The following is a 27,163-nucleotide window of genomic DNA, read 5'->3' on the forward strand; positions in this document are numbered from 1 at the left end:
ACCAGGACTGTGGAATGCCTTGGACTTAATTTCAAAGCTTGGAGGGGAGGAATTATGATCCTGAACTGTAATTCTTAGTATCAGATTTATTTATTTTTTTGCTCCTGGGAAAAGATGCAGCTGCTTTAAAGAGTTGCAAACACATGCTACATTCAGATTGCTGAGCTCTCCAAAGCATTTTTAGGGGGAATCTAAGTCAAAATGTTGCCCACTGTCATGTTCATATATTTTATAAAAAGGAGACTAAGAAAGTTAGGTTTAAAACTGCTTAGGGATCCCTTCAGTGTCATTCGAAAAAAATCAGTGCTGCAATTAATTTACCACATTAGTGTATTGTTGTCCAGTTCAGATTTTGGCTCATATTTCCTGTCTATTATGTAGCTGTTTAAGAAGAGTGTGCAAATAAATGTGAGTGCTGAACTGTAATTCTATTTATATTCTAAGTAAGTTTTGGGATGAAAGATGTTTTCATACAAAAGGGCATTTTCAATATCTTTTTTTCCTATTATATACCTAAAAATACAGAATATCGGTTGGCATTGTTTTCATTGGATAGCCAAGCATGCCATAGGAAGTCCCACAGCATTCTCCATTAAAATGGGGACATTATTATCTTGTGAACAACTCATGCAAGCAAACACCAAATCCTAGCTGACAGGATCAGTCACGTATGCCTCCAGTCAAATTGTCACAGGCAGTGTTGACTAGCCTTAAAAGGTGGATAAACAAGCATCAGGAAGCTAACCTCTTATTATTTTTGCATGGTGGAAGGGATCTGAAATGGAATATTTGAGAGTTCTGATAATATCCCCTTTTGAAAATCAGTCCTTCAGTTGTAGAATGACAGATTTCAACCCATCATTAAGGGCAGCTGCTTGTCAGAAAGAAATAGTGGGCAATACAATTGATCTAGAAGGAGGGTTGATGCTCTCTCTCTCTTGCAAAGTCAGTGCAGGTGGTTCAGTAGAGGAGGGATTGGCAACAGGTGACTCTGTAACCTAATGTGACCAATTTTTGGTGACCATTACAGGTTTCTCTGCATTATTCCTGTGCATCCTCACAGTGCTAATGTCTATGCGTACTTACCCATGTAGTATGGCTGTAATATTATTATTTATCCTTCTCCCCCCTCCTATTGGTGGCAAATAATAATAATAATAATAATAATAATAATAATAATAATAATAATAATAATAATAATAATAATAATAATAATAATAATAATATGTTGCTTTGCATGTACACTGAGAGCTTCTGCACCAGACAAATTCCTTGTATGCCTAATCCTACATGGCCAATCCAATCCAAAGGTCATCCCAAATCAGTATCCTGGTTTCCGAACTGCTGGCAGCCGGCAGTCAGTAGAATTAGCCTGCAATACTTCATTCTAACCAGTACACCACCAGGGCACTTCACAAATTCACAAGTGGCTCCTACGTTGAGAATATCAGTCAGTTAGCTAGTATATAGCATCTGTAGGAGATGAGCAGTCTGAGCCCAAGGGAGGGGGTCAAGCAGACCATCAGTCTTGAGTCTCTTTGTGCCCACAAGAGATCTAAATCCAGCCCTCTTTGAATTCTGTTGATTCTTATCTATCGCCAATTCGCCTTGACCGTTAGTAGTTCAGATTCTTGTAGAGAGCTAGCATGGATTAAACCTGTATTTATTTGAACCATTTTGGTTCCTGATTTCTTGCGCCTGACATCAGCCTCCCTTTGCTAAGCTGCAAGTCCCTTCAATTTTCTGATTTGGGAAATAGTTCAGAAAAGCTTAAGGGGAAAAGAAAAAAAACAAAACAAAACAAAACATAAATTCCAGTGTGGAGAAGGATTTGGAAATGGAAAACTTGGAAAAATTAAATGGTCTCCACCATCTAGTGGTAACAGATCTGTCTGCGTGAATAAGTGACAAAGCTGAAAATACGATTCAGTGAATATATCGTCTCTCCCCCATTTTTTTTCCTAAAAATATATGACTACTTGATATTAAGATGGATGTGGCAAGAAACGGACATTTTGTACAGAGAAGATGGATAGGATGAACTATTTGGAAACACTTTGCAGCCCTTGGTCATTTATAATCCAGTAACACTACGGATGTACTGAAGATGAAACTCAACAAAAAATCGTGAAATTGCTAATCGGTGAAAAACTGCTCTGCTTCTTACTAATTACAGTAGTTGTGAAACAGTGAAGCAAACAAAAGTTCCATACAATTTCTTATGTCCAGATCCAGATACGTAGTGCAGGGTTGAACTATTTTCCTTCCTTCCTTCCTTCCTTCCTTCCTTCCTTCCTTCCTTCCTTCCTTCCTTCCTTCCTTCCTTCCTTCCTTCCTTCCCAGTGGTTAGAATGCAGCACTGCAGGCAAACTCTGCCCACTGCCAGGAGTTCAATCCTGACCAGCTCAGGGATGACACGGTCCTTGAGGCTCTGAGCTTGGTTAGGGTTAGGATCTGAAACATGTTTGCAGACATTTCATTACCGGACTAGGTAACATCATCAGTTGACGTGAGAGTGGGGTTTGCTCCCAGTAGCTTCTCTTGCCAGAGTTGGTGGTGGTGGTGGTTTTGTCTTCGTAATTCCATGATTAGGGTATTGTTTTCTGCTTGATTGTTTGTTTGGTCTTAATCCCTCTTTAAGGATTAGCCAATCTTCCTTCCTTCCTTCCTTCCTTCCTTCCTTCCTTCCTTCCTTCCTTCCTTCCTTCCTTCCTTCCTTCCTTCCTTCCTTCCTCCCTCCCTTCTCTCTCTCTCTCTCTCTCTCTCTCTCTCTCTCTCTCTCTCTCTCTCTCTCTTTTCTTTTCTTTCTTTCCTACCATTATTATTTTTACAAATAACTCAAGGCGGCAAACAAATCCAATACAGCTTCCTCCTCCAATTTTCCCCACAAAAACAACCTTGTGAGGTGAGTTGAGCTGAGAGAGAATGACTAGCCCAAAGCCACCCAGCCGGCTTTCATGGCTAAGGCGGGACTTGAACTCATGGTCCCTGGCGGCTTTGAGGCCCTTAATGTCTTAGTCGTACAGGCACGCTAGTTTAAAAGTGCCATCAAGTTCTTATCCAAAAGGTAGCTTAAGGAATACTTGCTGGTAATTCACAGCTTGAAAGCAACATAATTATTATATGCACAAAAACAGAACTCTTCAAATGCTGCAGGTGGGAAGATGCAGAGCTGGGAGGAACCTAGTCACATTCTTTCTAAATATGAAATAAACAACCTTAATCTTCCTACCCAGTATTAACTATGAAGCATAAATTTTGCTTAAATGCATATTGCAAGATTTTTGTCACCCACAAAATCCCAGGGGCAGTAGGGATTTTTTTTTTCATTTTAGAAGGATGCAGTCTGCTTATGAGATTGCTGGATACAGCTTAGCAAACCTTATGATCCCATGGAGGAAGTGGGGGAGTTGCCCTCAAAAGCCCTTTCTGAAAATTTACAGGTTCCTCAGAACAGAATATAAAGGAACGCAGTGGCTCAGTGGGTTAGGACGCTGAGCTTGTTGATCAGAAGGTCGGCAGTTTGGCGGGTCAAATCCCGAGTGCCGCATAGCAGAGTGAGTGCCTGTTACTCGTCCCAGCTTCTGCCAACCTAGCAGTTCGTAAGCACGTAAAAATGCAAGTAGAAAAATAGGGACCACTACGGTGGGAAGGTAACAGCGTTCTGTGCGCTTTTGGCGTCCAGTCATGCCGGCCACATGACCACGGAGACGTCCTCGGACAAACGCTGGCTCTTCGGCTTTGAAACGGAGATGAGCACCGGCCCCTAGAGTCGGAAACGACTAGCACGCATGTGCGGGGGAACCTTTAGCTTTACTGAACAGAATATACTGCAAGAATAGAGGGATTGGCAAACTGGACCAAAATATTCCCCCCTCCCCTTCAACTCCAGTGATGTCTTGTCCTCTCTTTCAACCAAAAGAATCCTTTTTTTTGCAGAAACGTTATTCTAGAGGAAAAAAACCAATGTTTTTCAAAGTTCGGACACATTTTGTAACCTAGTCAAGTAAAGCCCTTGGCAGATTTTTGCGGAAGGGAAAGTGTTGTTTGTAAAACTCAGTTGCCAGCTTGTAACTTGATGCAAATTTAGACATTTATCTGCACACTTTATGCTACTTAAATAGGTCAAGAATGCGCTTGAGTTATTATAATGTAATTTGTGGCTCCAGCAACATTCAGCGCTTATTAACCGTGTATTATTTGGTGTAAAGTGTTTGACAAGTGATTCAGATGTAGAGGTTTGCTGCCAACTCCAAAGAACCACCCAGACCACAGCCTTCTGTGAGGAGTGACAGGAGAGGTTGATTGAATTGCAAATCAGCACGGATGAAACTTTTCTTTCTGAACATCAGCACCGTCAGATATTTTCAAACCACACAGCTGCACAAGAGTAATGCCATATGAATTTGACTGCATACATTCCAGAGCTGTTGGTCATAAGAATCTGGAAGGTTTGGCAGGTGTATGTTGGGGGCAAAAGTCTTCCTCATGTATTTATTTTTTGCTCGCTTCAGCAAGAACTGGAAACGTATTCAGTAACCCTTTTGACAACTACAATTCAACGTGACAGAAACTGAGGCTTCTTGTGCTTGCTCTAGTTTACAAAATTATCAAGTTTAAACTAGGATCCTGCCCTAATAGAAGCGCATATTTGTAGCTTGGGGTGAAATGCGAAGTCTATGGTGCTCTCTGAGCCTATCTGATTGCCTGCAGACATTTCGTTACCTAACGAGGTAACATCATCAGTGTGAATGACTGTAGGTTCCTCTACAGTACAGTCAGCTATGACATATAGCATAAGGACTGTGACAGCCATGATGTAGGACATACATGCAAAAGACTAGCAGAGCACATCCATGAATGCCAATGAACAGTCAGAAGACATGGCGAAAACTCAATCTCACAACACATGAATAGACTCCACCAGATTTTCAGTTGGGACACTGTGAGCATCCTAGACCAAGCTAAGACCAAAAAAGCTAGGGAATTCATGGAACCTTGGCATTCAGTCAAATTACACATCAGCAGACACATAGAAATAAATCACATTTGCACACCATTCAAAAGGGATAATTAAAAGGCCCAGAAGAAAACAAAAAGACCAGAATACATTATCTCCAGCACACAGATAAGCAGGGATTAATACCAGACAAACAATCAATCAAACAGGTAAGAATACCCTAATCAAGAAACTACCAAGGAGATAACCACAACCGCAGCAACACTGGCAGGGCAAGTTATTTTATATAAATTGGGAGCAGCTCGCCCTGATGTTACCTAGTCAAGTAATGAAATGTCTGCAAGTAAACAACCAAGCTCGGCGAGTGTTCTGCCTTTATACAATTCTCCTTCTCTGCATTTTTACTATTTTCCAATTCTTCAGATAAATCCCAAGAGATGCCGTAAAGTGGGAATATTTTCTTTACCCCTGGTAATAATTATGATTTTTTATGATCGCAAATTTGATTTGGGGGCAGCCCAAGGAGGAGTGACGGACAGAAGGACGAAATAAAAATCAAAACAAAATACACCAGCACCATCTGCCACCTTGCAACAACTCAAAGGAAGATCAGTGAAGAAAATGCTAAAGGAAACTTAAATCCATCCTAACAATGTGGTAGAAATGCAGAAGTCAGAAAAAAAACTGAAAATCTAGAGCACAGATTTTAATACATTCATGCTACATATTTCCATTTACTAGAGTTCTAAAAACAAAAAGGCCTTTTTGTTAAAGAAAAGGTTCCAAGGACAGATTCCCATTAGGGTGCGGAAACAAGGTTTTAAACTCTTTCGTCAGATCTCTTGAATTTCAAGGACTGCAGATATCTAAAAATACCCAACAGAGCTGTGTGATAGATGATGGTTTTGGAGATTTTGGAAGTTCAAGTCCTTGACAGTATAGCCAGTGGTCAGAGATGACCGCATTTAGAGCTCATAACGTGAAGGTCACCAGTTCCCCATCCCTGACTCGATATTAGGCAAAATTTCTGTTAGAAAAAGAGTAGCTTTGAGTACAATTGAGGAGAAAAAATCCACTATAATTACAGTTTAAAAAAAAGTGAATCATAGGTTGTATCTTCATAGGGTCAAGACAACTTTTCTTTCAACTATAAAGAAGAACCAATAAAGGAGAATATTTTAAATGAGGGGTGCTAGGTCCTCTCTGAGCTTAGCTCTTTTCTTGCAAACGTTTCAGTACACAAACTAGGTGACATCATCAGTGCTAGACAAAGGAATGTAGTTTGCGTTTGTAGGGGCGTCCCTTCGTTCGGGCCAGGCTGCTGAGAGAAGGGAGCGGCAGAGCCTTGCAGAGCTGCTCCCTTCGGCTCCTCTTTGTTCAGGCCAGGCAGCGGAGAGAAGGGGCAGCAAAGGCTTGCAGAGATGGTAGAGGCGGCGGCAGTCCAGCGTTTCCCCCCCTCATGCATGCGTGCGTGTGTCAGACCCGCGGGAATGGCTGGTAGGGAAGCGGCATTCCGGCATTCCCCCCCTTCCTGTGTGTCGGGCCCACGGGGCTCGACACACAAAAAAATGCAAACGCCGGACTGCCGCCACCTCTACCAGCCGTTCCCGCAGGTCTCACACACACACACACACACACACACACACACACACACAAACGCACGAGGAGGGAAACAACGCTTGACTGCCGCCTCCCTAGCAGACCTTCCCTGCGGGATGTGCTGCCAGGAAGCCTGGCAGCCTGATGAGCGGACCCTGCGAACCGTGGCCCGAGCCAGCTCAGGGATGTTGCCAGAGTCAACGAGCGGCTCAGCGTGGCACAGAATATAGATATGTTGCTAAGAAGGGGCCAAGCTTATACTTATACTCGGCTTATACTCGAGTCAATAACTTTTTCCAGTTTTTTGGGGTAAAATTAGGGGTCTCGGCTTATACTCGAGTCGGCGTATACTCAAGTATATACGGTAAGCTCCATGAGTCAATGTGACAGAGGTATTTGTTAATGCCTAATTTTGACATGCAAAGTGCAACTGGTTTCCAGACTGAACAGTAACGATGTATGGAAATGATTCGCATCTACCTGAGAGATGTCCATGCTGGCATCGCAGCGAAGAGGCTGGGTTGAGGTGAGGCCATTTGAGCCTATTAACGTGGTGATCTGCCCACTTCCATCGATCTTGCGAATTGTGGTGCCGTCTACAAAATAAATGAAGCCATGCTTATCGACGGTGATACCTGTTGGGAAAAAGGAAAGAAAATTCAGCAGCAGGATTAGGAGGGAATAGGACTATAAATGCAAGATGGAGGAAGGAGACCATCCAGCAAGGCATAACATTAAAGGAGGACATGGCTGAAGCATCTGACCTCTCTTATACTACTTGGAGGACCCTGAATAGGTTGAGAGTTGGAGTGCCTAAATGTAAAACCAATATGCTCAAGCAGAGGCTCTTAGCGGATAAAAACATGCTGTGTGAATGTGGAGAGATGCTGGTATGTCGGCTACTACCAGAAACAGGTTTTGACAATGAGTTGTTTTTGGCCAATGACAAGGCCAGGAAGGTGACTTCGGTCTGGCAGTTTAAAGTTATCTAGGAAGAAGAAGAAGAAGAAGAAGAAGAAGAAGAAGAAGAAGAAGAAGAAGAAGAAGAAGAAGAAGAAGAAGAAGAAGAAGAAGAAGAAGAAGAAGAAGAAGAAGAAGAAGAAGAAGAAGAAGAAGAAGAAGAAGAAGAAGAAGAAGAAGAAGAAGAAGAAGAAGAAGAAGAAGAGGAGGAGGAGGAGGAGGAGGAGGAGGAGGAGGAGGAGGAGGAGGAGGAGGAGGAGGAGGAGGAGGAGGAGGTGGTGGAGGTGGATAATAATGATAATAATAATAATAATAATAATAATAATAATAATAATAATAATAATAATAATAATAATAATAATAATAATAATTTAGTTCAGAAGCCCTTCATTGTTTTTACCGTGATTTATTAGTCTGCTATGCTTTTGAATGTATGAACCTGATATCAAAGAAAATGGTCATGTCCAGTAAACATTCTTGATTTTTATCAATATCTTTTACCATTATGAAGAATGTATGAAGTAACCCGATTTGGGGGGGGGGAGCAGAGGTCAAAACAAAACATTTCACAAACTGGAGATTAGTCTATTAAACCGTACTTGGACATCAGTTGACCGAGGAAATAACAATTCTGAACAAGATTGAGTTTGAAATGCTTCTAAAATATCCAAACTTTGTTTTAAAAAGTTTAAATGTTCAGTTTTGTATTAATCAGAAAACAGCCTACAGGTGGAATGTTCCTGGTCAGTTCAACCAATACAAGAAGTCTTTGAGAGCCATCTTCTGAGTTTTGTGGAGTTATGGACAAGATAGCCAACTTTCTCAACAGTTGCTGAAAATTTATGGAATTTTCTGTCTCTGAAGATATATCTGACCGCCACCCTCATTGGTTTATTTATAAAACGATCTTATTCTACCATGCCCTTGGTCCTAATTGAATAGAGGCACGATGGGGCTTTTTATAGGAATCCTATTGTAACTGTTCTTTTCCATTGTGCTGCTATTGTTTTATTGTTTGCTGTGCACAGGCTGTTGGAAGCGAGGTCTAGAAATGCTATAAAAATAGATAAGTACATAGCCATTTACACATATTTCTTTCTGATACATTTTTCCAATCATACAACAATTTTGAGTGCATATAATTTCTCCAGTATGTACATTATTACAAAGGTTTGATGGGAAGAACGGTATCTCCAAATCTGGAGATCAAATACTGAAGGATAACTGCAGTCTGGTTTCCATAATGATTTAGATTTGAAACACTTTTGCAAAAAGCAGGTACTGAACAGTATGTGTTCCCATGCTGACTTCTAAATACAAATTGCATTTTAGGTCCTATGAGACTGAACATTTTGTAATCTTTCCATCGATCTGCCTTAAATATTTTTATTTTGTCTCTTGAGACAGTTTACAAACAGGTCCAGAAACTGATATAAAGTAATATTGAAAAGAAAATAACAGGTAGAAAGAAGCAATTTTTAAGCTTGAAAGCATAGGAATGGCTTAGAAATATAGTAATTATCTACTTGATCTCTGAAATTCTGCTACCCTGGAATTATACTGATTCTTTAAAGCGGTATAGATTACAACTGGTTCATATATGAATACAGTACTAAGGCATGGTTTGTTTAATTATCATTTATTTTTCAAGCTACCAAGGAATGAGTCTGCATAACATGCCAAGCAATAAACTATTATTTGCCAAGCTTCATGCTGGAGTTCAAAATGTGAAGCCACCAACAAATGTCCAAAACATTCAAGTCCCAGATGTGAAGGTGTAGAGAGCAAAGAAGATGACTTTGATGGAGATATCTAGGATCTGTTTCCTAGGCAACAGGGACTGAAGCATTTTTTAAAACCCAGAATATCCAGATAATGTTTGGCAGCAGCTCAGACACATCCCTTATTCACCGAACTATGAAATGGAGGAAGAGGTTTAGCACAATGAGATTTGCAAGGTTCTGTTATTATCGATTAAGTGTCATCAAGTCACCATCAACTCCTAGGGACCAAAAGATAGATTTTGTCCATGATGAGTTGTCCCTAACTTTGTCTTTCAGATCTTTCCAGCACTGCACTCATGATCATTATAAGCGCCGGTCTTCTCTTTTTTTTCCACCTTTCCCTTCATTAAAGACTTCTCTAGATAACTAAACAATTAGTCACAAATATAGTTTCTTCCCCTGTGCCATCACTCTGCTAAACACCTGACTGCCACGCTGTCTTATGCCTAAAAATATTTACCCATGTAGTAGGCTATATTGCTGTTGTCCTTGTCATCTCACCCTTGTTATCTTTCTCATCTTTTCATCTTTCCTACCACCTTCTCCTATTGGTATCTTAGGATTTATCATTTGTTGTTTCCAGGGCTTTTTTTCCTCATAGAATGCTCAGAATGGAGTTCCGGCACCTTTTTTGGATGGAACCTTGTAGGGTAGGCAAGGTGGTTTGTATGACATGTGTGAGTTCCGGCACCTTTTTCTTTTACAAAAAAGCACTGGGTGTTTCTATCTTAGGTGTATGATTGTATCTTACGATTTATGATCCATATGTGTATGTAAGTATATATGCCTGTTGTAAAGGAAGCATATCGAAGTGTGTGTGTATGCATACATGTACACACTCACACACACAAACACACATTAAAGTTGACTAAAATCACACTTCCTTGCTATAAAAACTGCAATCCAAATCAAAGTAAAAGAAGGAGCAATACGAAATGTTTGCAGAAATAAATCCACCAGGATGTAGGTGGCTATTATGCTGAAGGGAAAAACACTCAGTCTTCTAAAATGCTGATTTAAAATGAGATTCTAGAAAGTGTCATAAAATGATATATAATTTGCTGAATGTGTGATACCACAAGGGACGTGAAATCATCCCAAATGTAAAAATGATAGACAAAAAATAATTCAGGATACGAGAACTTAGAAATACACACTAGGAACAAACAAAGGAAAAGACTCAACAAATTTGGCTGTCACTCAACTTCATCTCTGGATTTCAGTGTCTGCAATCTCATGTAAAAATGGAGAGAATGACACTTCTGTTGTTAAGGACATATAGGGAATGACATGTAGATGATAACCATAAGTGCCAAATTGACGTTTTATTAGCAAAAAAAAGGCCAGCACAATGGAGACATGTTTGAGTCAATAAGCATTCAATAAGGAATGTAAATGTATAAAGCCTACGGTATAGGTTTCTTGTTGCATTTTTTAAAGTTTTAGAAAGCGTATTGAATAATGTGCCAGAAGTTTTTAAAAGCAGGAAGAGCACTAGACGACATTCAGTTAATAGAAGAAAGCCAAAGGGGAATGTGAAAGTCCTCAAGACCTTGTCTTACAAGGAAAGGAGCTTGCAAGTCTCAATTCATCTTTGTCGATTTGAGTTCTCGTGGGGCATTTCAACAAAACCGAAGTGAAAAGGTGATCTTTTCTCTCGGGAACTAGGGTTATTTTCTGGTTCCTGACATTAGGACACAATACAGGTAGTCCTCGACGTATGACCACAATTTCTGTTGTTAAGTGAGACAGTTAAGTGAACTTTGCCTCATTTTACTGTCTTTCCTGCCACAGTTGTTAAATGAATCATGGCAGTTGTTAAGTTGGTAACACGGTTGTTAAGGGAACCAGGCTTCCCCACTGATTTTGCTTGTCGGAAGGTCTCAAAAGGGGATCACGTGACCCCGGGACATGGCAGCTGTCATTAATACATGGAAACATAGTAATTATATGCTTATCTACTTGCTATCTGAATGTATTCCTTGGCAACGTTCACCCTATACTTTTAATCAGGTTAGTTAAAGAACCTAGTTTATGCCACATGCTATTCTTGGTTAGTGTTGGATATAGGTAAGGATCTGGAAGATGGGTTCGCATGCTGCGTGTGTCCACAAAATACATGTTTCAATACATTATACTGTATTATATATAATAATATAATACAACATAATGTCTTGAAACATATTTTGTGGACACACGCAACATGCTAAGCCACCTTCCAAATCCTTGTCTATATCCAACACTAACCAAGAATAGCATGTGGCATAAACTAGGTATTTTATTTATTATTATGCATTATATTATATCATGAAAATAGAATTACAATGTGTTATAAAAAAAGTCCCAAACAGGTTATTTATAATGCACCAATATTGACACGACTTTGCAACTAACAACAACAACATGTATTATATTGTTTTACATTATAAAAATATAATTCTAATGGGTTATAAAAGTTCCCAAATAGGTTAATTCAGGAACCAGTGTCCATCTTATATGAATGTAGCTTTTAAAAGTCAATCCTCGTACTACCGGTACATAATCCACATACAGCATAGACGTATAAGCTGATTTAGGCAAATTCCGTCTTTTGCAAAGCAGAAAGAAAACTTAGACAGGAAAATCCCAAGTACAGCTAAAAGACAGAATGTACTCAGCAGGCAGAAGACCTGTTGGGGGGGAAAATGCAAAAGGGGAGAGAAATGTGTGTGTGTTGTGCCTCTCTGTGTTGAAAAGAACACCCTTTATCTAAGTCCTTTTGTGGTGGGTCACAAGGCGGTGGTCCCAAAAGGAAGTCAAGCTTGACCTCAGAATCACAGATTACTTGCAAAACACACACACACACACACACACACAAAATGGACTTCTTCTAACACTTTGAGGTTTAGGCAGAACGCTTTTACCGCTCTGGGTTGTTAAAAAGGAGACAGCACGACACGAAATGAAGCTCAGCACCGAGAGATGTCGAACAAATTTTTCTGACTTAGGTATGCAGTGCAATCCATAAAGTATTTAATGTAGGAACGTTGCCCGAAGCTATCGATGCATTCTCTCAGTCAAAAAAGAAAGAAAGAAAGAAAGAAAGAAAGAAAGAAAGAAAGAAAGAAAGAAAGAAAGAAAGAAAGAAAGAAAGAAAGAAAGAAAGAAAGAAAGAAAGAAAGAAAGAAAGAAAAGAGTAATTGTTTTATGAAGTGCAGCCTAAAGCTTCAGGCAGGGCTGCCTTTCTCCCCACCCACCCCTTTTATCCCCAGGTGCTAATAGACAATTTATACCAATACATTTTTTTCTTTTTTTTGCCACTGACATACTAATCAATATTACTAATCTCCCTAACAGGAGAGCTAAATTTGGCACCGTAATGGTCTGCAATCTGCAAGCGGGAGATGAATCCCGAGTTCACGAGGGTCAGGAAAAGTGCAATCGGAGGGGAGAAGGGCCCACCAGGTATAAGTTCCCCTCCCTTCTCACAGTCTTTATTCAATTTAAACTAATTTACAGATTTGCACAAATGCAAAGAAATATGTCTACACACACACACACACACTGCTTCTAGCAGCTTTTTCCAAAAGGAGTGTGTGTGTGTGTGTGGGGGGGGGGAATTAGTCTTTAAGGCTTCTTAATTGTAACTGCTTTTATATTTATCTTTTTTTACTATTTTGTAAGCCTCCCCGAGTCACTACGGATACTGGTGGGATGGGTGGCCTATGAATTTAATTCATTCATTCGTAAAAATAATTAAGTAAATAAATAAATAGTGGCAGTTACTCCTATAAATATAATAAATGGCTTGGAATGCATTTATATCCCTTCTTCTCAGGTTACAACCCAGAGAGGCAAAAATAATGCAGAAAGCTAATCGGAAGAAACGAACTCAGGGTTCAACTGGATGGGATGGCATTACTTTCATTCCATTAAAACTTTGGTGGCTGCTCAAAAATAAAGGTAGGAAAGCCAGATATTTATATGGGATGTTAAAGGAACTCCTCCCTAACAATGAAAATTTCCAAAATATCCTCTTCCTTCCGATGCAAAAACCTAAAACTGCACCTCTCAATAATGTACATTTTTCTATGTGAAATACCCCCCCCAAAAAAAACTTTTTCAAATGCATCTTTCTGTGCACGTTTTTGGGTGCAGGTTCATGAGGGGTGGGGTGGGATTGCAGACTCCTCCAAATCTGTGTTGTGGCTCAGTCAATTTTAGTGGAAAATGCAATTCACTTCCTTTGAAACCCACAATTTCTGATACCTTTCTGTGCAACATCTCGGCTGCCCAAACTGCTCCTATGGAACAGAGATAATCTTCCAAATGTGCCTTAGCCCCAGCTCCTATCATGCCTCACCTTTAGACAAGTTGACTGGGATGCCTGTCCTATACACTTAGTCCTAGGCTTACAACAATTTATATAATAATAATAATAATAATAATAATAATAATAATAATAATAATAATAATAATAATAATAATAATAATAATAATAATAATAATGATACAAAAAACTGCGCTACTCGGAACATCTTACATTTTAAGGACATACTTGGTTGATACCTAGGATGCTGGCAGCAACCCGTGTCAACCATTAGTGCCAGTCAATTTGAGTGTTCAGTTGACTGAGTTTCATGTTTTATGAATAAAAGTTTTTAATAATAATAATAATAATAATAATAATAATAATAATAATAATAATAATGATGATGATGATGATGATGATGATGATGATGTTGGAAGGGATCTTGGAGGTCTTCTAGTCCAACCCCCTGCTCAGGCAGGAAGCTCTATACCATTTTAGAAAAATGGCTGTCCAGTATCTTCTTAAAAACTTCCAGTGTTGGAGCATTCACCGCTTCTGGAGGCAGGTTGTTCCTCTGGTTAATTGTTCTAACTGTCAGGAACGTTCTCCTTAGTTCCAGGTTGCTTCTTTCTTTGGTTAGTTTCCATCTGCTGCTTCTTGTCCTGCCTTCAGATTCTTTGGAGAATAGCTTGACCCACTCTTGTTTGGGGCAGCCCCTGAGATATTTGAACACTGTTATCATGTCCCCCCTCGTCCTTCTCTTCATTAAACTAGACATGCCCAAATCCAGCAACTGTTCCTTATATGTTTTAGCCTCCAGTCCCCCGATCATCTTTGTTGCTCTTCTCTGCACTCTTTCTAGAGTCTCAGCATCTTTTTTACATCGTGGTGACCAAAACTGGATGCCGTATTCCTAGTGTGGCCTTGCCAAGGTATTGCTAAGTAACCGTTTGAAGTTACAACAACGCTGAAAAAAGTGACTTACAACTGTTTTTCATGCTTAATGACCACCGCAGCATCCCCATGATCATGTGATCAAAATTCAGATGTTTGGCAACTGATTCATATTTACGATGGTTGCAATGTGTCCCGGGGTCATGTGATCCCCTTTTGCGACCTTCTGACAAGCAAAGTGTTGTGTATTTACTAATTGTTATTACATTAAGTTAAACAGAAGTTACAGAGCTGAGGTAAAACCGCGGCAGCTTTTGACAGCTGTCAAAAGCTGCCGGGCGAAACCGCGCAAGCGCCAACCATTGACAGCTCAACACGCGCTACAGATGACAGCTCCGAGCTGTCAAAACCAAACAAACCCGATTGGCGGCGACCGCAGCGCGGGAGCAGACTCACCCCGGATTGGTCGATCCGCCGGCAGCTGTCAGTATAAATAGATGTCATGTTCCCTTGTTCTTTGCCTGGTTCAGAATAAAAAGTTAAACTGTTAACTAGCTGTCTCGCCTGCTTCTTAGTCAAAGCACTGGCGACGAGGATGGGATGCTGCTTGCTTAGCTGAAGTCACTACCTAAGGGGAGAAGAGATTTTTCCCTTAGCTGAGCTGGTCACTTGCTGAAGTCACTGGAAGTCAAACTTCCATTCAACGCAAGCAGCGGCACCTCAATTACAGACAGCATGACGAACCACGGCCACATTCGAGAATTCGATACCCGCCACCCAGAAGGCTGGGAATCGCATCTGGGCCAGGTAGAAGGGTACCTGGTAGTCAAGAAGATCACAGATGACCGGGCCAAGGCGGCCGCCCTCCTCTGGCTCAGCGGCCCTGCTGTTTATGATGCCGCTGTGGGGATCTTCACCCCGGAGCCGGTCGCCACCATCTCCTATGCAGACCTCACTGAGGGGCTGAGTAAATACTTCATGCCCCTCAAGTCAGAACTCTACTGGAGAGTGAACTTCGCGCGGAAACTCCAGCTTCCTGATGAGCCAGCAAATGACTTTATAACCAGGGTCAGGCATGCCGCACGTCGGTGCCGGTTCCCGGATTTGGAAGACCGAATCCGGGACCAGATTGTCATAGGGCTCAAGGACGAACGGCTGAGGAAGAAGCTGATCGCCAAGCCTGAAATGACAATGACCGATGTGGCTAGAGAAGTCATCGCATACGAAGACTGCCACGGAGACGACCGACGGATACCGGACAGCGGACCACGGGGGTCCGTGCACCAGGAAGACGGCAGGTTCAGCGGTTCTGAGGACGACGACGGCCCCACAGATATAGACGCGGTGCAACGGCGGTTCGAGAAACTGAGGATGCAACGCAACTACAAGGGGGGCCCTGCCAACAATCAGAGGGGGGCCAACTTCCCGACAAACAGGGCGAAGTGTGCCAGCTGCGGGGGAAGCCACCCTAGGGCAACGTGCCGGTTCCGCAGTGCCAGATGCCACGGGTGCGGGAAGACAGGCCACCTCAAAGCAGTGTGCCGCAGCCGGAGCCGGGAAAACCTGCACGACCTGGAGGTGACAGCCGAAGGTATGGCCCCATATACACTCAGAGCTAGGCACAGCCCCAGAACCCCAGTGTCCAATGTAAGGGGGAGGGCGGAGAAACATACAGTCCACAGCATTCTTAAACCCAAAATCAAGGTGGACGTACGGATTCAGGGAATTCCCTGTGAGATGGAGGTGGACTCTGGGTCCTCCGTCTCACTAATTTCATGGCAAACGTACAGGGACATTTGTAACCGAAGTAGGAAAGGGCCCGCCCTTAGACCCACCAAACTCCGCCTAGCCGACTTCCAGAAAACGCCCATTAAACTCCGGGGAAAAGCTTCCGTCCCCGTAGAGTTCAAAAAATTTGAAGGATCCCTTCCTATTTTGGTGACCCAAGAAAACAGAATAAGCCTGCTAGGATTAGACTGGTTCGAGGCACTAGGAATAGCGTTGACAGGTGTCAACGCCATTCAGCTGTCAAAATTGGAATCCGTCTGCCGACAATTCGCGGACGTTTTTGACAGCTCACTAGGGAAATACACGGGACCGCCCGTATCACTTAAACTGAACCCAAATGTGATGCCTGTCAGAATCAAGGCCAGAAGGGTTCCCTTCGCCTTGAGGGAAAAAATAGAAGCGGAGCTTGACAGATTAACAAACTTAGGGGTCCTCGAACCGGTAGAAGGGGCCGAGTGGGAGACTCCCATAGTGACCCCAGTTAAACCAAACGGCCAAATTAGATTATGTGCCGATTATAAAGCGACCCTCAACCTCGCTTTAAACGCACATGCCTACCCGGTCCCGGCTGTCAAAGACATCCTCGCGGCCATTAAGTCAGGCGCCATATTTGCCAAGTTAGACTTGGCGCAGGCGTATTTACAGTTGCCTGTCACCCCTGACACCGCTTTGGCTCAAACAATAGTCACCCACAAGGGAGCATTCAAAATTAACCGCCTTCAATTTGGCATCTCTGCAGCCCCGGGAATCTTCCAGGAAATCATGGAGAAAACACTTAAGGGAATTCCCGGGGTCTGCCCATATTTTGACGACGTCCTAATTGCAGGGGAATCAGAAAATGACCTGGCTGGCAAACTAACCAAGGTACTCCTAAGGTTCAGGAAGGCCGGTCTCAAATTAAAAAGAGACAAATGCTCCATCGGGGTGCCCTCAACAGAGTTCTTAGGGTTTAAAATAGATGCTAAGGGAATTCACCCCACGGACACAAAAATTAAAGCTATCAAAGCAGCACCGACCCCCAAAAACAAACAAGAACTTCAGGCTTTCTTAGGGTTAGTCAACTTTTACCACACCTTCCTACCGCATAAAGCCTCCATTGCAGAACCCTTACATAGATTATTAGACAAGGGCAAACCCTGGACGTGGACCCCTGAGCATGATAAAAGTTTTAACCTCCTAAAAAACTTACTCTCCAGCAACGCAACGGTAGCCCTGTTTAACGATCAGCTGCCCGTATGTCTCGCCTGCGATGCCTCCCCGTACGGCATCGGAGCGGTCCTAAGCCATTTAACTAAAGAAGGAATACAGACCCCTGTAGCGTTCTATTCGAGAACGCTGTCAAAACCTGAGCGGAATTACGCTCAAATCGATAAAGAGGCTCTAGCTATAGTAGCCAGCGTAAAAAAATTTCATGATTACCTGTATGGCCGACCATTTACTATTTATACTGATCATAAGCCCCTGTTAGGACTCTTTACAGTAAACAGGCTAACACCACAAATATTATCTCCCCGCATCCTAAGATGGTCTACATTTCTATCAGCCTATTCATACAACCTAGAATACAGACCAGGGAAAACCATGGGCCATGCAGACGGCCTGAGCAGACTGCCGCAACCAATTGTGGACCCAGACCCAGCACCAGCTGGAAGAATACTGGCTATCTCAGAGCTGCCAGAATGCCCCTTATCTGTCAAAGATATCTCCGCAGCTACCGCGGCAGACAAAATCCTAGGCAGAGTCCTAGGCTATGTCACAACGGGCTGGCAATATTCACCCCAGGAACCACAATTCCAACCTTACTTCTTAAAACAAAAAGAATTATCCACCCATCAGGGATGTCTCTTATGGGGCAGCAGAGTAATCATCCCTGACAAACACAGACTTAAAGTACTAGAGAGCCTCCACGAAGGGCACCCGGGCACCGTCAAAATGAAGGCTCTGGCCAGGAGCTATGTTTGGTGGCCGGGTATAGACAAACACATTGAGGCACACGTAGCTGGCTGCTATTCCTGCCAGCTAGTTAGAGCAGCCCAGCCACAGGCGTCCATACATAGATGGGAAACGACAAAGTCACCTTGGTCTCGCATTCATATAGATTATGCAGGTCCGTTCCAGGGACAATCATTCCTAATTGTCGTAGACAGCTTTTCAAAATGGCTAGAAGTGGCGCCAGTAGCCAATACAACCTCCTCGGCCACTATACAAGTTTTAAGGGGATTATTCGCCACACATGGCCTCCCTGATGTTATAGTTTCCGATAACGGGCCCCAATTTACCTCCTACGAATTCCAGAGTTTCACAACGGCGAACTCTATTAGGCACACCACCTCGGCTCCCTTTCACCCATCGTCGAACGGCTTGGCAGAGGTGATGGTAAAATCAACCAAGGAGGCACTACGCAAGATCATCTCCGGCAACTGGCACCAAAGACTGGCACAATTCCTTCTCTCCCAACACACCACGCCTTGCACAACTACCGGGAAGTCCCCAGCAGAGCTTCGCTGGGGCAAAAGATTGACCACCAGACTGGACCGTCTCCACCCAGACAGATCCCCTCCAGACCCAGAACTGCCCCTCCATCATAGAACTCTCAACTCTGGGCAAGCTGTCTGGGCTAGAAACTACGGGGGAGGGAACAAATGGACACAAGGGGTGGTCATCGAACAAACAGGCCCCTTGTCATACATCATTGACATTGGACAAAATATACATATCCGCAGACATATAGACCAATTACGCCAACGCAGTCCTCAAAATATAGGGGGAAGGGGTGACGACGAAATACCAACAGAAGCACCGGCGCAAAGACTGGCACGACAAGACTCCCCTGATCGGAACATACCATTTCAACACCCCACTCCAGCAGAGCCAAACACCCCACCCCCGGAGCCAACCCAAGAAGCGCCAAGAGAACCAGAACATACTACCGAGGCTACCCCCCGGCGCTCCGAGAGATTAAGGAAACCTCCCACATACTTGAAAGACTATGAATGGGGAAAACCAAAAAAGAAACAGTTGGGGTAAAATCAACTCAATCAGAGGGAGGGGGAAGGGGTGTTGTGTATTTACTAATTGTTATTACATTAAGTTAAACAGAAGTTACAGAGCTGAGGTAAAACCGCGGCAGCTTTTGACAGCTGTCAAAAGCTGCCGGGCGAAACCGCGCAAGCGCCAACCATTGACAGCTCAACACGCGCTACAGATGACAGCTCCGAGCTGTCAAAACCAAACAAACCCGATTGGCGGCGACCGCAGCGCGGGAGCAGACTCACCCCGGATTGGTCGATCCGCCGGCAGCTGTCAGTATAAATAGATGTCATGTTCCCTTGTTCTTTGCCTGGTTCAGAATAAAAAGTTAAACTGTTAACTAGCTGTCTCGCCTGCTTCTTAGTCAAAGCACAAAGTCCATGGGGAAGCCAGGTTGAGTTAACAACCGTGTTAACTCCCTTAAGCAACTGCAGTGATTCACTTAACAATTGTGGCAAGAAAGATTGAAAGGTGGGTTAAAATTCACTTAGCAACTGTAACTGCATGAACTCTTGCAAGCCGAGGACTACCTATGTATCTTCTGCATGCCTTCTGTGAAGCAAGAAAAGCCAAATTCATTAATCCTCCCAACTCATGCAAACTGATATATGCAAATGAAAACCAGTAAGGAGAACAAAATGTTCACTATTGGTTTGCAAATTAGCTGGCAAATTTATATTCCATTTTTTTTTGCCTTCTCTTTGTTCATATTTCTGAAAAGAACTCTGAAGACTTGATCATTCTTTGACAGATAATTTTATTTACATATCTGCTACCAAAATTTGTCTCATGATTTTTTGAAGCCTTTGTCAGTCAACTGAGAAATTTATGTATTCCAAAAATGTTCACCTAAAAGCACTTTGTAACTCCTGCACAGATCTGATAAAAAAAGAAAAGCTGTGTTTGGAGATATTGTGCACTTTCTCATAACATTGTTCAAAAGGAAGAGTGAAACCAATTGTTTAATTTTACGGTTGCAAAAAAGAAAACTGCCTGCCATTTAATTCCAAACTTTTAAATTTATCTTTGGTCCTTTTCATTAAAACTGCTCTGAAGAAACTGCTAAGGCAATTTTATGCAATTAGTTATATATTTATACACTTCCATAATGCACACTTAAAAATAGCGTGCAACTAATTTAGAGTTTAAAAGGTTTATCAGTTCTAATTTTTTTAAACTTGCTTTCAGGCTGGATCCAGTCACAACAAAATGTTCAGTGCTCCATTTCTGACATAAACGTCCCTTTGCATGTAGGTGAATGACACAGACTGTAAAAATTATACCTTTCAACATCTATTTGATGAAAACAGGCATTTTTTCCAGAGAGTCAGGTCCACAAACAAGTTGCAAGAATAATGGTTGGCTTCTTTTGCAAATAAGCTGCGTAAGCCTTAACTTCCTCAAGTATCTCTTAGAAAATGTATTTCATACCATCTGCAGGCAGTGGAGTTAGCTTTATGTATGGGAATGAGGATTTGTTTTGCTTCTTTCTGCAGTTTCTCTGAAGCTCTAAGGTGCACAAATTACAAACAAAGGAACGCAAAGGAACCTGTTGCTTAATGCGAACCCATTTATTAGTTCAGTAATGCTGTGGTAAAATCTGCCTTGGAGTTCACAGAAGCTTCCTTTCCTTTCTGTTTTCTAGTTTATCTTCAAAGAGCTTGCTAACTCCTTTGCAATTTACCTCAGGAGTGTTTCTGAATGTGAGGTATTCTCTTGAGATTTAACTGATCTGAGGGAAACTGGAGGAAAATGTTGTGCTTTTTTGTAATGAGAAACAAACTTTCATATCTGCCCCTCAGCTGCTTTTTAAATAAATAAGTGCAAAACATTGCAGAATGGAATGGAACTGAAATGTATTACAAGCAAGGAACCATGTAATAAAACATTGGATATCCAACTAAATAAAACCAAAAGACTTGCATTCCCAAAAATGACAAGTGGATCAAACTCTGGAAGGAAAGAAGAAGGGGAAGGGGAAGGGGAGGGAAGGAAGGAGGGAAGGAAGGAAGGAAAGAAGGAAAAAGCATATTAAAAGAGAGAAAAAGTATCCCCATCCACCCACTGCTTTTGATATCTTTAACATGGCCCCCATCAAATAATACATGAAGAAATGAGTCCTTGATGCAAAGGAGTATATACACCCAATAGTATGACTGTCTGAGAGAACTAATGCAGGTTAGAATCACGTATCTCAACTAAGCTGAGGCCATAAAACTCCTTGCAGTGACATGAACAAAAGGGAACAGATGCAGTTCAATAACCACCACTATTACCATATTGTATATTTTTTGACACGGCAGTCATCCGGGTGAATTCCTACCTCGTGGGCTGTGAAGAGCTGCTTCGGAGGCCCGTCCGCCATCACCACAGTGGCTTTGATCAAACGGAAGGCACTGATCCCCAGTACCTGCCACCACCTCATAATTTTTGGCCAAATCCTTGGTTTCACTGAGAGATTTCACCTTGTAGACCCTTCTGGTGTTTGTATCTGACAAATAAAGGGATTCTGAGGCTGGATCCATGGCAAGATAATATTTGTGTGCTGGACTAGTGCTAAAGAACAGAAAAGGAGAAAGGCAGGATAAAAATAACCGACAATGAAGCACTCTTCATCTGTTCTCCAATCTGTCTCAAATTGCTACGTTATTCTGATTTCTTTTAAAAAGTGATCATTTTTAGGCAAGTGGTAGAGTTCAAGATAAAATGCATATCACATATAAAAGCCATTATCTGTCCCATGCAAAACATTCACAATGCACATGGAAAAACCTGCGTAACAATCTATTTTTCCTGCAAATCACCACCCCTAATATAATATTAGGAAGTGGAATTTCGGGAATCCTTGAAATAACTAGATAAAAGTACTAGCGCTTCATTGTCCTTAGGCTAAAAGAAGTTTGTTACTGTTGTTTGGTAAAATCAGAAATATGGGCTGGGATCAGAAGAAGCCTAGTTCCATGGAAAGAAATGTAAAAGCAAGAGAAGGAAAAATGCTTTCAGACGCGCAATATTTCATTAATATTAATATTTTATTAATATTAATATTAATATTTCATTCTTAATTTTAACTGGGGTTTTACTTATGCAGGGATGAATATATCTATATTTTTTTTAATCTGTTTTTAACTTTTGTATCTCTGTTTTTTAATTACCCTGTAAACCGCCCTGAGTCCTTCGGGAAAGGGCGGTATATAAATGTAATAAAATAAATAAATAAATAAATAAATAAATAAATAAATTATCCTAACTTTACAATAAAGGTCGCTTTAGTACTTCTGATCTTGGTTTCTTGCCTGGACTACCTCGAAGATCTGATAGTGATTTAATTAATGGATCCTCATTGCATTTTCAAAATCTATGTGGTCATTTAACACTTATGATCTGGACTTGGACTGTAATAAAATGTTCATTGGTATAGCGACATCACCAGAAAGGATAATGCCTGATCTGATGTAACTTCCCCATCACAAGCATTTCTCTGATGACTGACACCTGACCTATCACAAGAACCTCACTTGGTTCGCCCATACCTGAAGCCCTTATAAACAGAAGAATGCCGACACTGACATCCCCTAAATGCTCTGCTGGAGATGTTACCTAGCCTGGTAACAAAATGTTTGGAAACCAACCCACAAGCTCGGAGCGCGCACCTTCACCCTCCTCCTATAACCAAGCTACAGATATTCGCCACTATTGCAAGGATGATACCCTTTTATATGACACTAGCGAGACCACATTTGCAGTACTGCATACAGTTCTGTTCACCGTGATACAAAAAAGATGCTAAGACCCAAGAAAAAAGTATAGAGAAGAGAAACCAAGATGATAAGGGGGCCGGGAGGCTAAACCGTATGATGAACGGTTAAGGGAGCAAGGTATGTCCAGTCCAACAAAGATAAAGATTAAGGATGACATGATAGCTGTCTTTCAGTACTTGAGGGGCTGTCACATTTATTCTCCAAAGCACCTGAGGGCAGAGCAAGAAGTAACGGATGAAAGCTTGTTAAAGAGAGATCTAACCTAGGACTAAGGGGAAAAAAATTCTGACAGTGAACACAATTAATCAATGGAACAACTTTTCTCCCAGAGTCCTGGTTGCTCCGTCGCTGGAGGTTTTCAAAAATAGACTAGACAACCATTTGACCAGGATGGTCAAGAGCCATGCTGGCACAGTGATTAGAATACAGTAGGGCAGGCTAATTCTGCTGACTGCCATGGGTTTGATCCTCACTGGCTCAAGTTTGACTCAGCCTTCCATCCTTCCGAGGTCGGTAAAATGTGGACCCAGATTGTTGGGGGTAAATTGTTGACTCTGTCAACTGCTTAGAGAGGGCTGTAAAGCCATGTGAAGCAGTATATAAATGTAAGTGCCATTGCTATGGTATAAGGTCTCTTGCCTTGAGCAAGTGGTTAGTCTAGAAGACTCTTCTTTCCCTATTATTCTATGTTCTATAATCTTTGTCTTCCAAGAGTTCAAGGTAACGTACACAGATGATCTCCACTTTTTCCGCACAGCAACCCTGTGGCATAAGTCAGGCTGAGAGGGCGTGGCCCAAAGACATTCCTCGTGTCCATCTGAAATCTGATTTCTTCATGACCGTACCACACTTCTACTGCTTAGAAAAGCCATTAAGACCTGCTTATTCCAGCAAGCCTGGGAGCATGATCTGATTGGGCAAATGGATTTTGGATGGTTGCTTCTTGGTGCGATAGGATAACCACTGGGGTTTGTTTGTGCATGGATGTAAAGTTCTGATCTTTTTTTACTGTAACTGGAATGTAAGCTGCTTAGAGTAATTCACAACTGAAGCAACTCTTAAGTCTGGATACAATGAGGAAGCAAATAAATAAGATTATTCTCTCTCCTCTCTCTCTCTTATCATGGAAAGTTAGAGAGTTGGCAAGAACCACATGTCAAAGCACCTTTCAATGGAACAAACAAACCAAAGTTAACACCATATGTTTAGCATGTGTAAATGCAGCGACACTGTCTTGAACACCCTTCACCGTTAAAGAATGTTGTGAGAATCCACCTCATGCAGTCCTTGAAAAGCACGTTCATATTTCATTCACGTGGGATCTCAATCAATGACTAACAAATAAAAATAGATGGTCTTTCCACACTAGATGGATTCACTTAGAGATTTTTTAAAAAAGAAAGGAAGCTCTACCAAGAATTAAGTTATGTGAGAAACCTCTTTTTATTGTTTTTGCTTGAGGTCTTCCGTTCCATCACAGCTATTTTTGTCAGTGCGTAAGTTGACATGGTTGCCAAGGGAGTTCTAATGGAGGGTCAGGTAGCCCACTTGAACTTGCTTAATGAAGAGGGATTAGATGAATCTTGGGAGATAATCAGTTGCTACTTAGAGGCTGATACTGGAAGGTGACTATTATCTTCCAGTGACATCACAGCATCTTCAAGTAGCTGGTTACAATGGCTTTACTCTGGAGCCGGCCTTGACTGCCTGATTGGACTGAGTAGAAGGGAGTGCAGAAGGAAGAAACAGGAAAACACAATGTTCCACAGATGCTTTTCAAAAGGCAACTGGAATTTCTTGGTTTTTTCTTTTCTTTTGCTTCTTGTACAGAAACCTTCTTCAGTTCTGAAGAAGCTGCTTGGAGGTGAAGCCATGGGAAGTGAAATGTCTTCAAGGAAAAAAATAAAGAAAGTCCAGTTGACCTTTGAAGAGTATCTTTGGGACAACCATGACTTGGATGACTGAGAAACTCCATAGGTAGGAAAACACAATCATAACTAGGGGTAGGAGGTCTATTGAAAGCAAGACAATAGAATATTTACTTGACCCAGGACAACAACATTTCATCTATCTATACCGGTACAGAATATTGTTAATCAAGGGCCTGATGTTTATAACACATTGTAATGAGGGTTTGTGTTGTTTTTCTAAGTGCCCTTAAAGATACTAGGAAAGTAGACCTTGACCGTTTAGACCAGGGGTAGGCAACCTCGGCTCTTTTATGACTCATGGACTTCAAGTCCATGAGTCATAAAAGAGCTGAGGTTGCCTACCCCTGGTTTAGACTTATAGTTTATCACTGCTTAATTAATGCAGGCCATGACAGCCTACATCCATACATTTATAAAAGAGTATTGCAGTTTTGGAGTTCAAAGTCTAGAGGTCTCACAGCAGATATTAATAAATTATAAATTCAATGCTTTTTGTATCTACCTTGTATTAAGTGAATCTTCAGAGTCAATTTCATGACATCTTAATAGAGACTGAGGTCAAGCAGGAGAAGGCTGTGGTGTCTCTTAAAGTAACTGGTGTCAAGGGAGGCTAGGCTAGGGAATTCTGGGAGTTGAAGTCCACAAGTCTTAAAGTTGCCAAGATTGGACACTCCTGTATTACAAGATGGTCTAGAGCCCACTTCATGATAGAGTATAATTCAAAATGGGTTTTTTTTGAACAATGAATTGCTCCACTTATTTTCACATCCATTTTCTACACATCAGACAAAGCTCCCTTTTCATCCCCCACTGGGAAAACCCCCCCCAACTTTGTCAATAAGTATTCATTCTTTAAAAAAAATCAGCGCCATGAGGCAACAGATGCTAAAGCTTCTGAGTCAAACTCTGAAGAAAAATTATGCAGGAAAATAGCCAGACAGAGAAAGTGTTTTGCTTCTTCTATTGGTAATGGGAAGACCCAATTATAATCTTCTGTTCAGAAATTGCCTTTCACACATTTATCTAAGGATTTATTCAGCTGTATCAGCCCCTGGAGCTAGAACTGGGGAAAAGTTTTCAATTTTGCTTTTCCCCACACTTATTTGTTTTAACTGTCAAGTTCTCATTATTCTACTTATGAAGAATTGTGAACTTTCTTTAGCAAAGTCTGACAAGTAAGGGAACCAATGGTCCCATCCATTTCTAGTGGCATATATATATATATGCCACTAGACAGCAACATATAATGTGGGCGTTTCTCCAAGTGTCTCCAATTTCTAGTCGTAAGATCACAATTTTCATACCTGTGTCTGGTGTCTCTGTTTCTTGAATGGAGATTCACGCAGAGGCAAAAGAAAAGAGAAAAAAAAGAGAAAGAAAAACGCAGTAACATAAATGTATTAACAGGAAGGGTGAAAAATATTTCTTTAGTCAAGCAACCTATTAGCCATCATGCATCCTGCTGAATCTACATAATCAATATAACTTAGTAATAAAATCTATTTTTTTTTTAAAAAAAAAAAGTTCCTAAAGAAACAGGAGGGTGAGCATTTAAAGACGAGAGCTGGTTTATTTCTGTGTATTGTGATTCACATTGGTCTTGCTAAATACGTGCACAAAAAAAGCGACATTTATAATGACCAACGATTACTATGTTATTAAGAATTAATCAACGGAACAATTAACCAGTGGAACAGTTTTGTCTCCGGAAGCTGTTGGGGTTCTATCGCTGGAGATTTTTAAGAAGAGATTGGACATTCAGTTTGCCTGGAATGACATAAGGCCTCCTGCTTGTGCAAGGGGTTGGACTAGAAGACCTCCAAGGTCCCTTCCGATTCTGTCATTCTGTCATTCCCATTTCATTTACGTCACAGAACTAGTTCCTCTGTGACCTTCCTCACTCTAATCTAACACTTTGAAGTCAATAGCTCTTGAATGGAGGAAAGTGGCAGAATTCTCCATCTTTTTTTAAAAAAAAAAAAACCTCCCCTCCCTTAAGCTCCTTTCAACGCTGTTATATTCTGTTAATAACCGAGTCAGCTAAATATATAAGTTGCCACAGACACCAAGTGTTTTGACATGTTTATTTTCTTAATGTATGTTTTTTTTCTTTTTCTTTTTTCTTTGGCAAAGAGGAAAGATGATACAACAGACACTTTTGTAGA

The 27,163-nt window shown here is 41.5% G+C and overlaps 1 protein-coding gene across 1 annotated transcript in view; it reads right to left on the reverse strand.

Annotated features, from left to right (window-relative positions):
- TENM1 (teneurin transmembrane protein 1) overlaps window positions 1–27,163 on the reverse strand; it is a gene marked incomplete at its 5' end in the record, with an annotated part of 270,481 nt that overhangs the window by 31,847 nt on the left and 211,471 nt on the right. Inside the window, 3 exons of the mRNA XM_081336372.1 lie at window positions 7,040–7,194; window positions 21,630–21,862; window positions 26,303–26,323. Coding sequence (XP_081192498.1) covers window positions 7,040–7,194; window positions 21,630–21,862; window positions 26,303–26,323 — 409 coding nt within the window. The remainder of the gene's footprint in view (window positions 1–7,039; window positions 7,195–21,629; window positions 21,863–26,302; window positions 26,324–27,163) is intronic.

The sequence above is a fragment of the Vipera berus genome (assembly GCF_964194415.1).
Source record: "Vipera berus genome assembly, chromosome: 11".
In the NCBI taxonomy this organism is placed as follows: Eukaryota; Metazoa; Chordata; class Lepidosauria; order Squamata; family Viperidae; genus Vipera; species Vipera berus.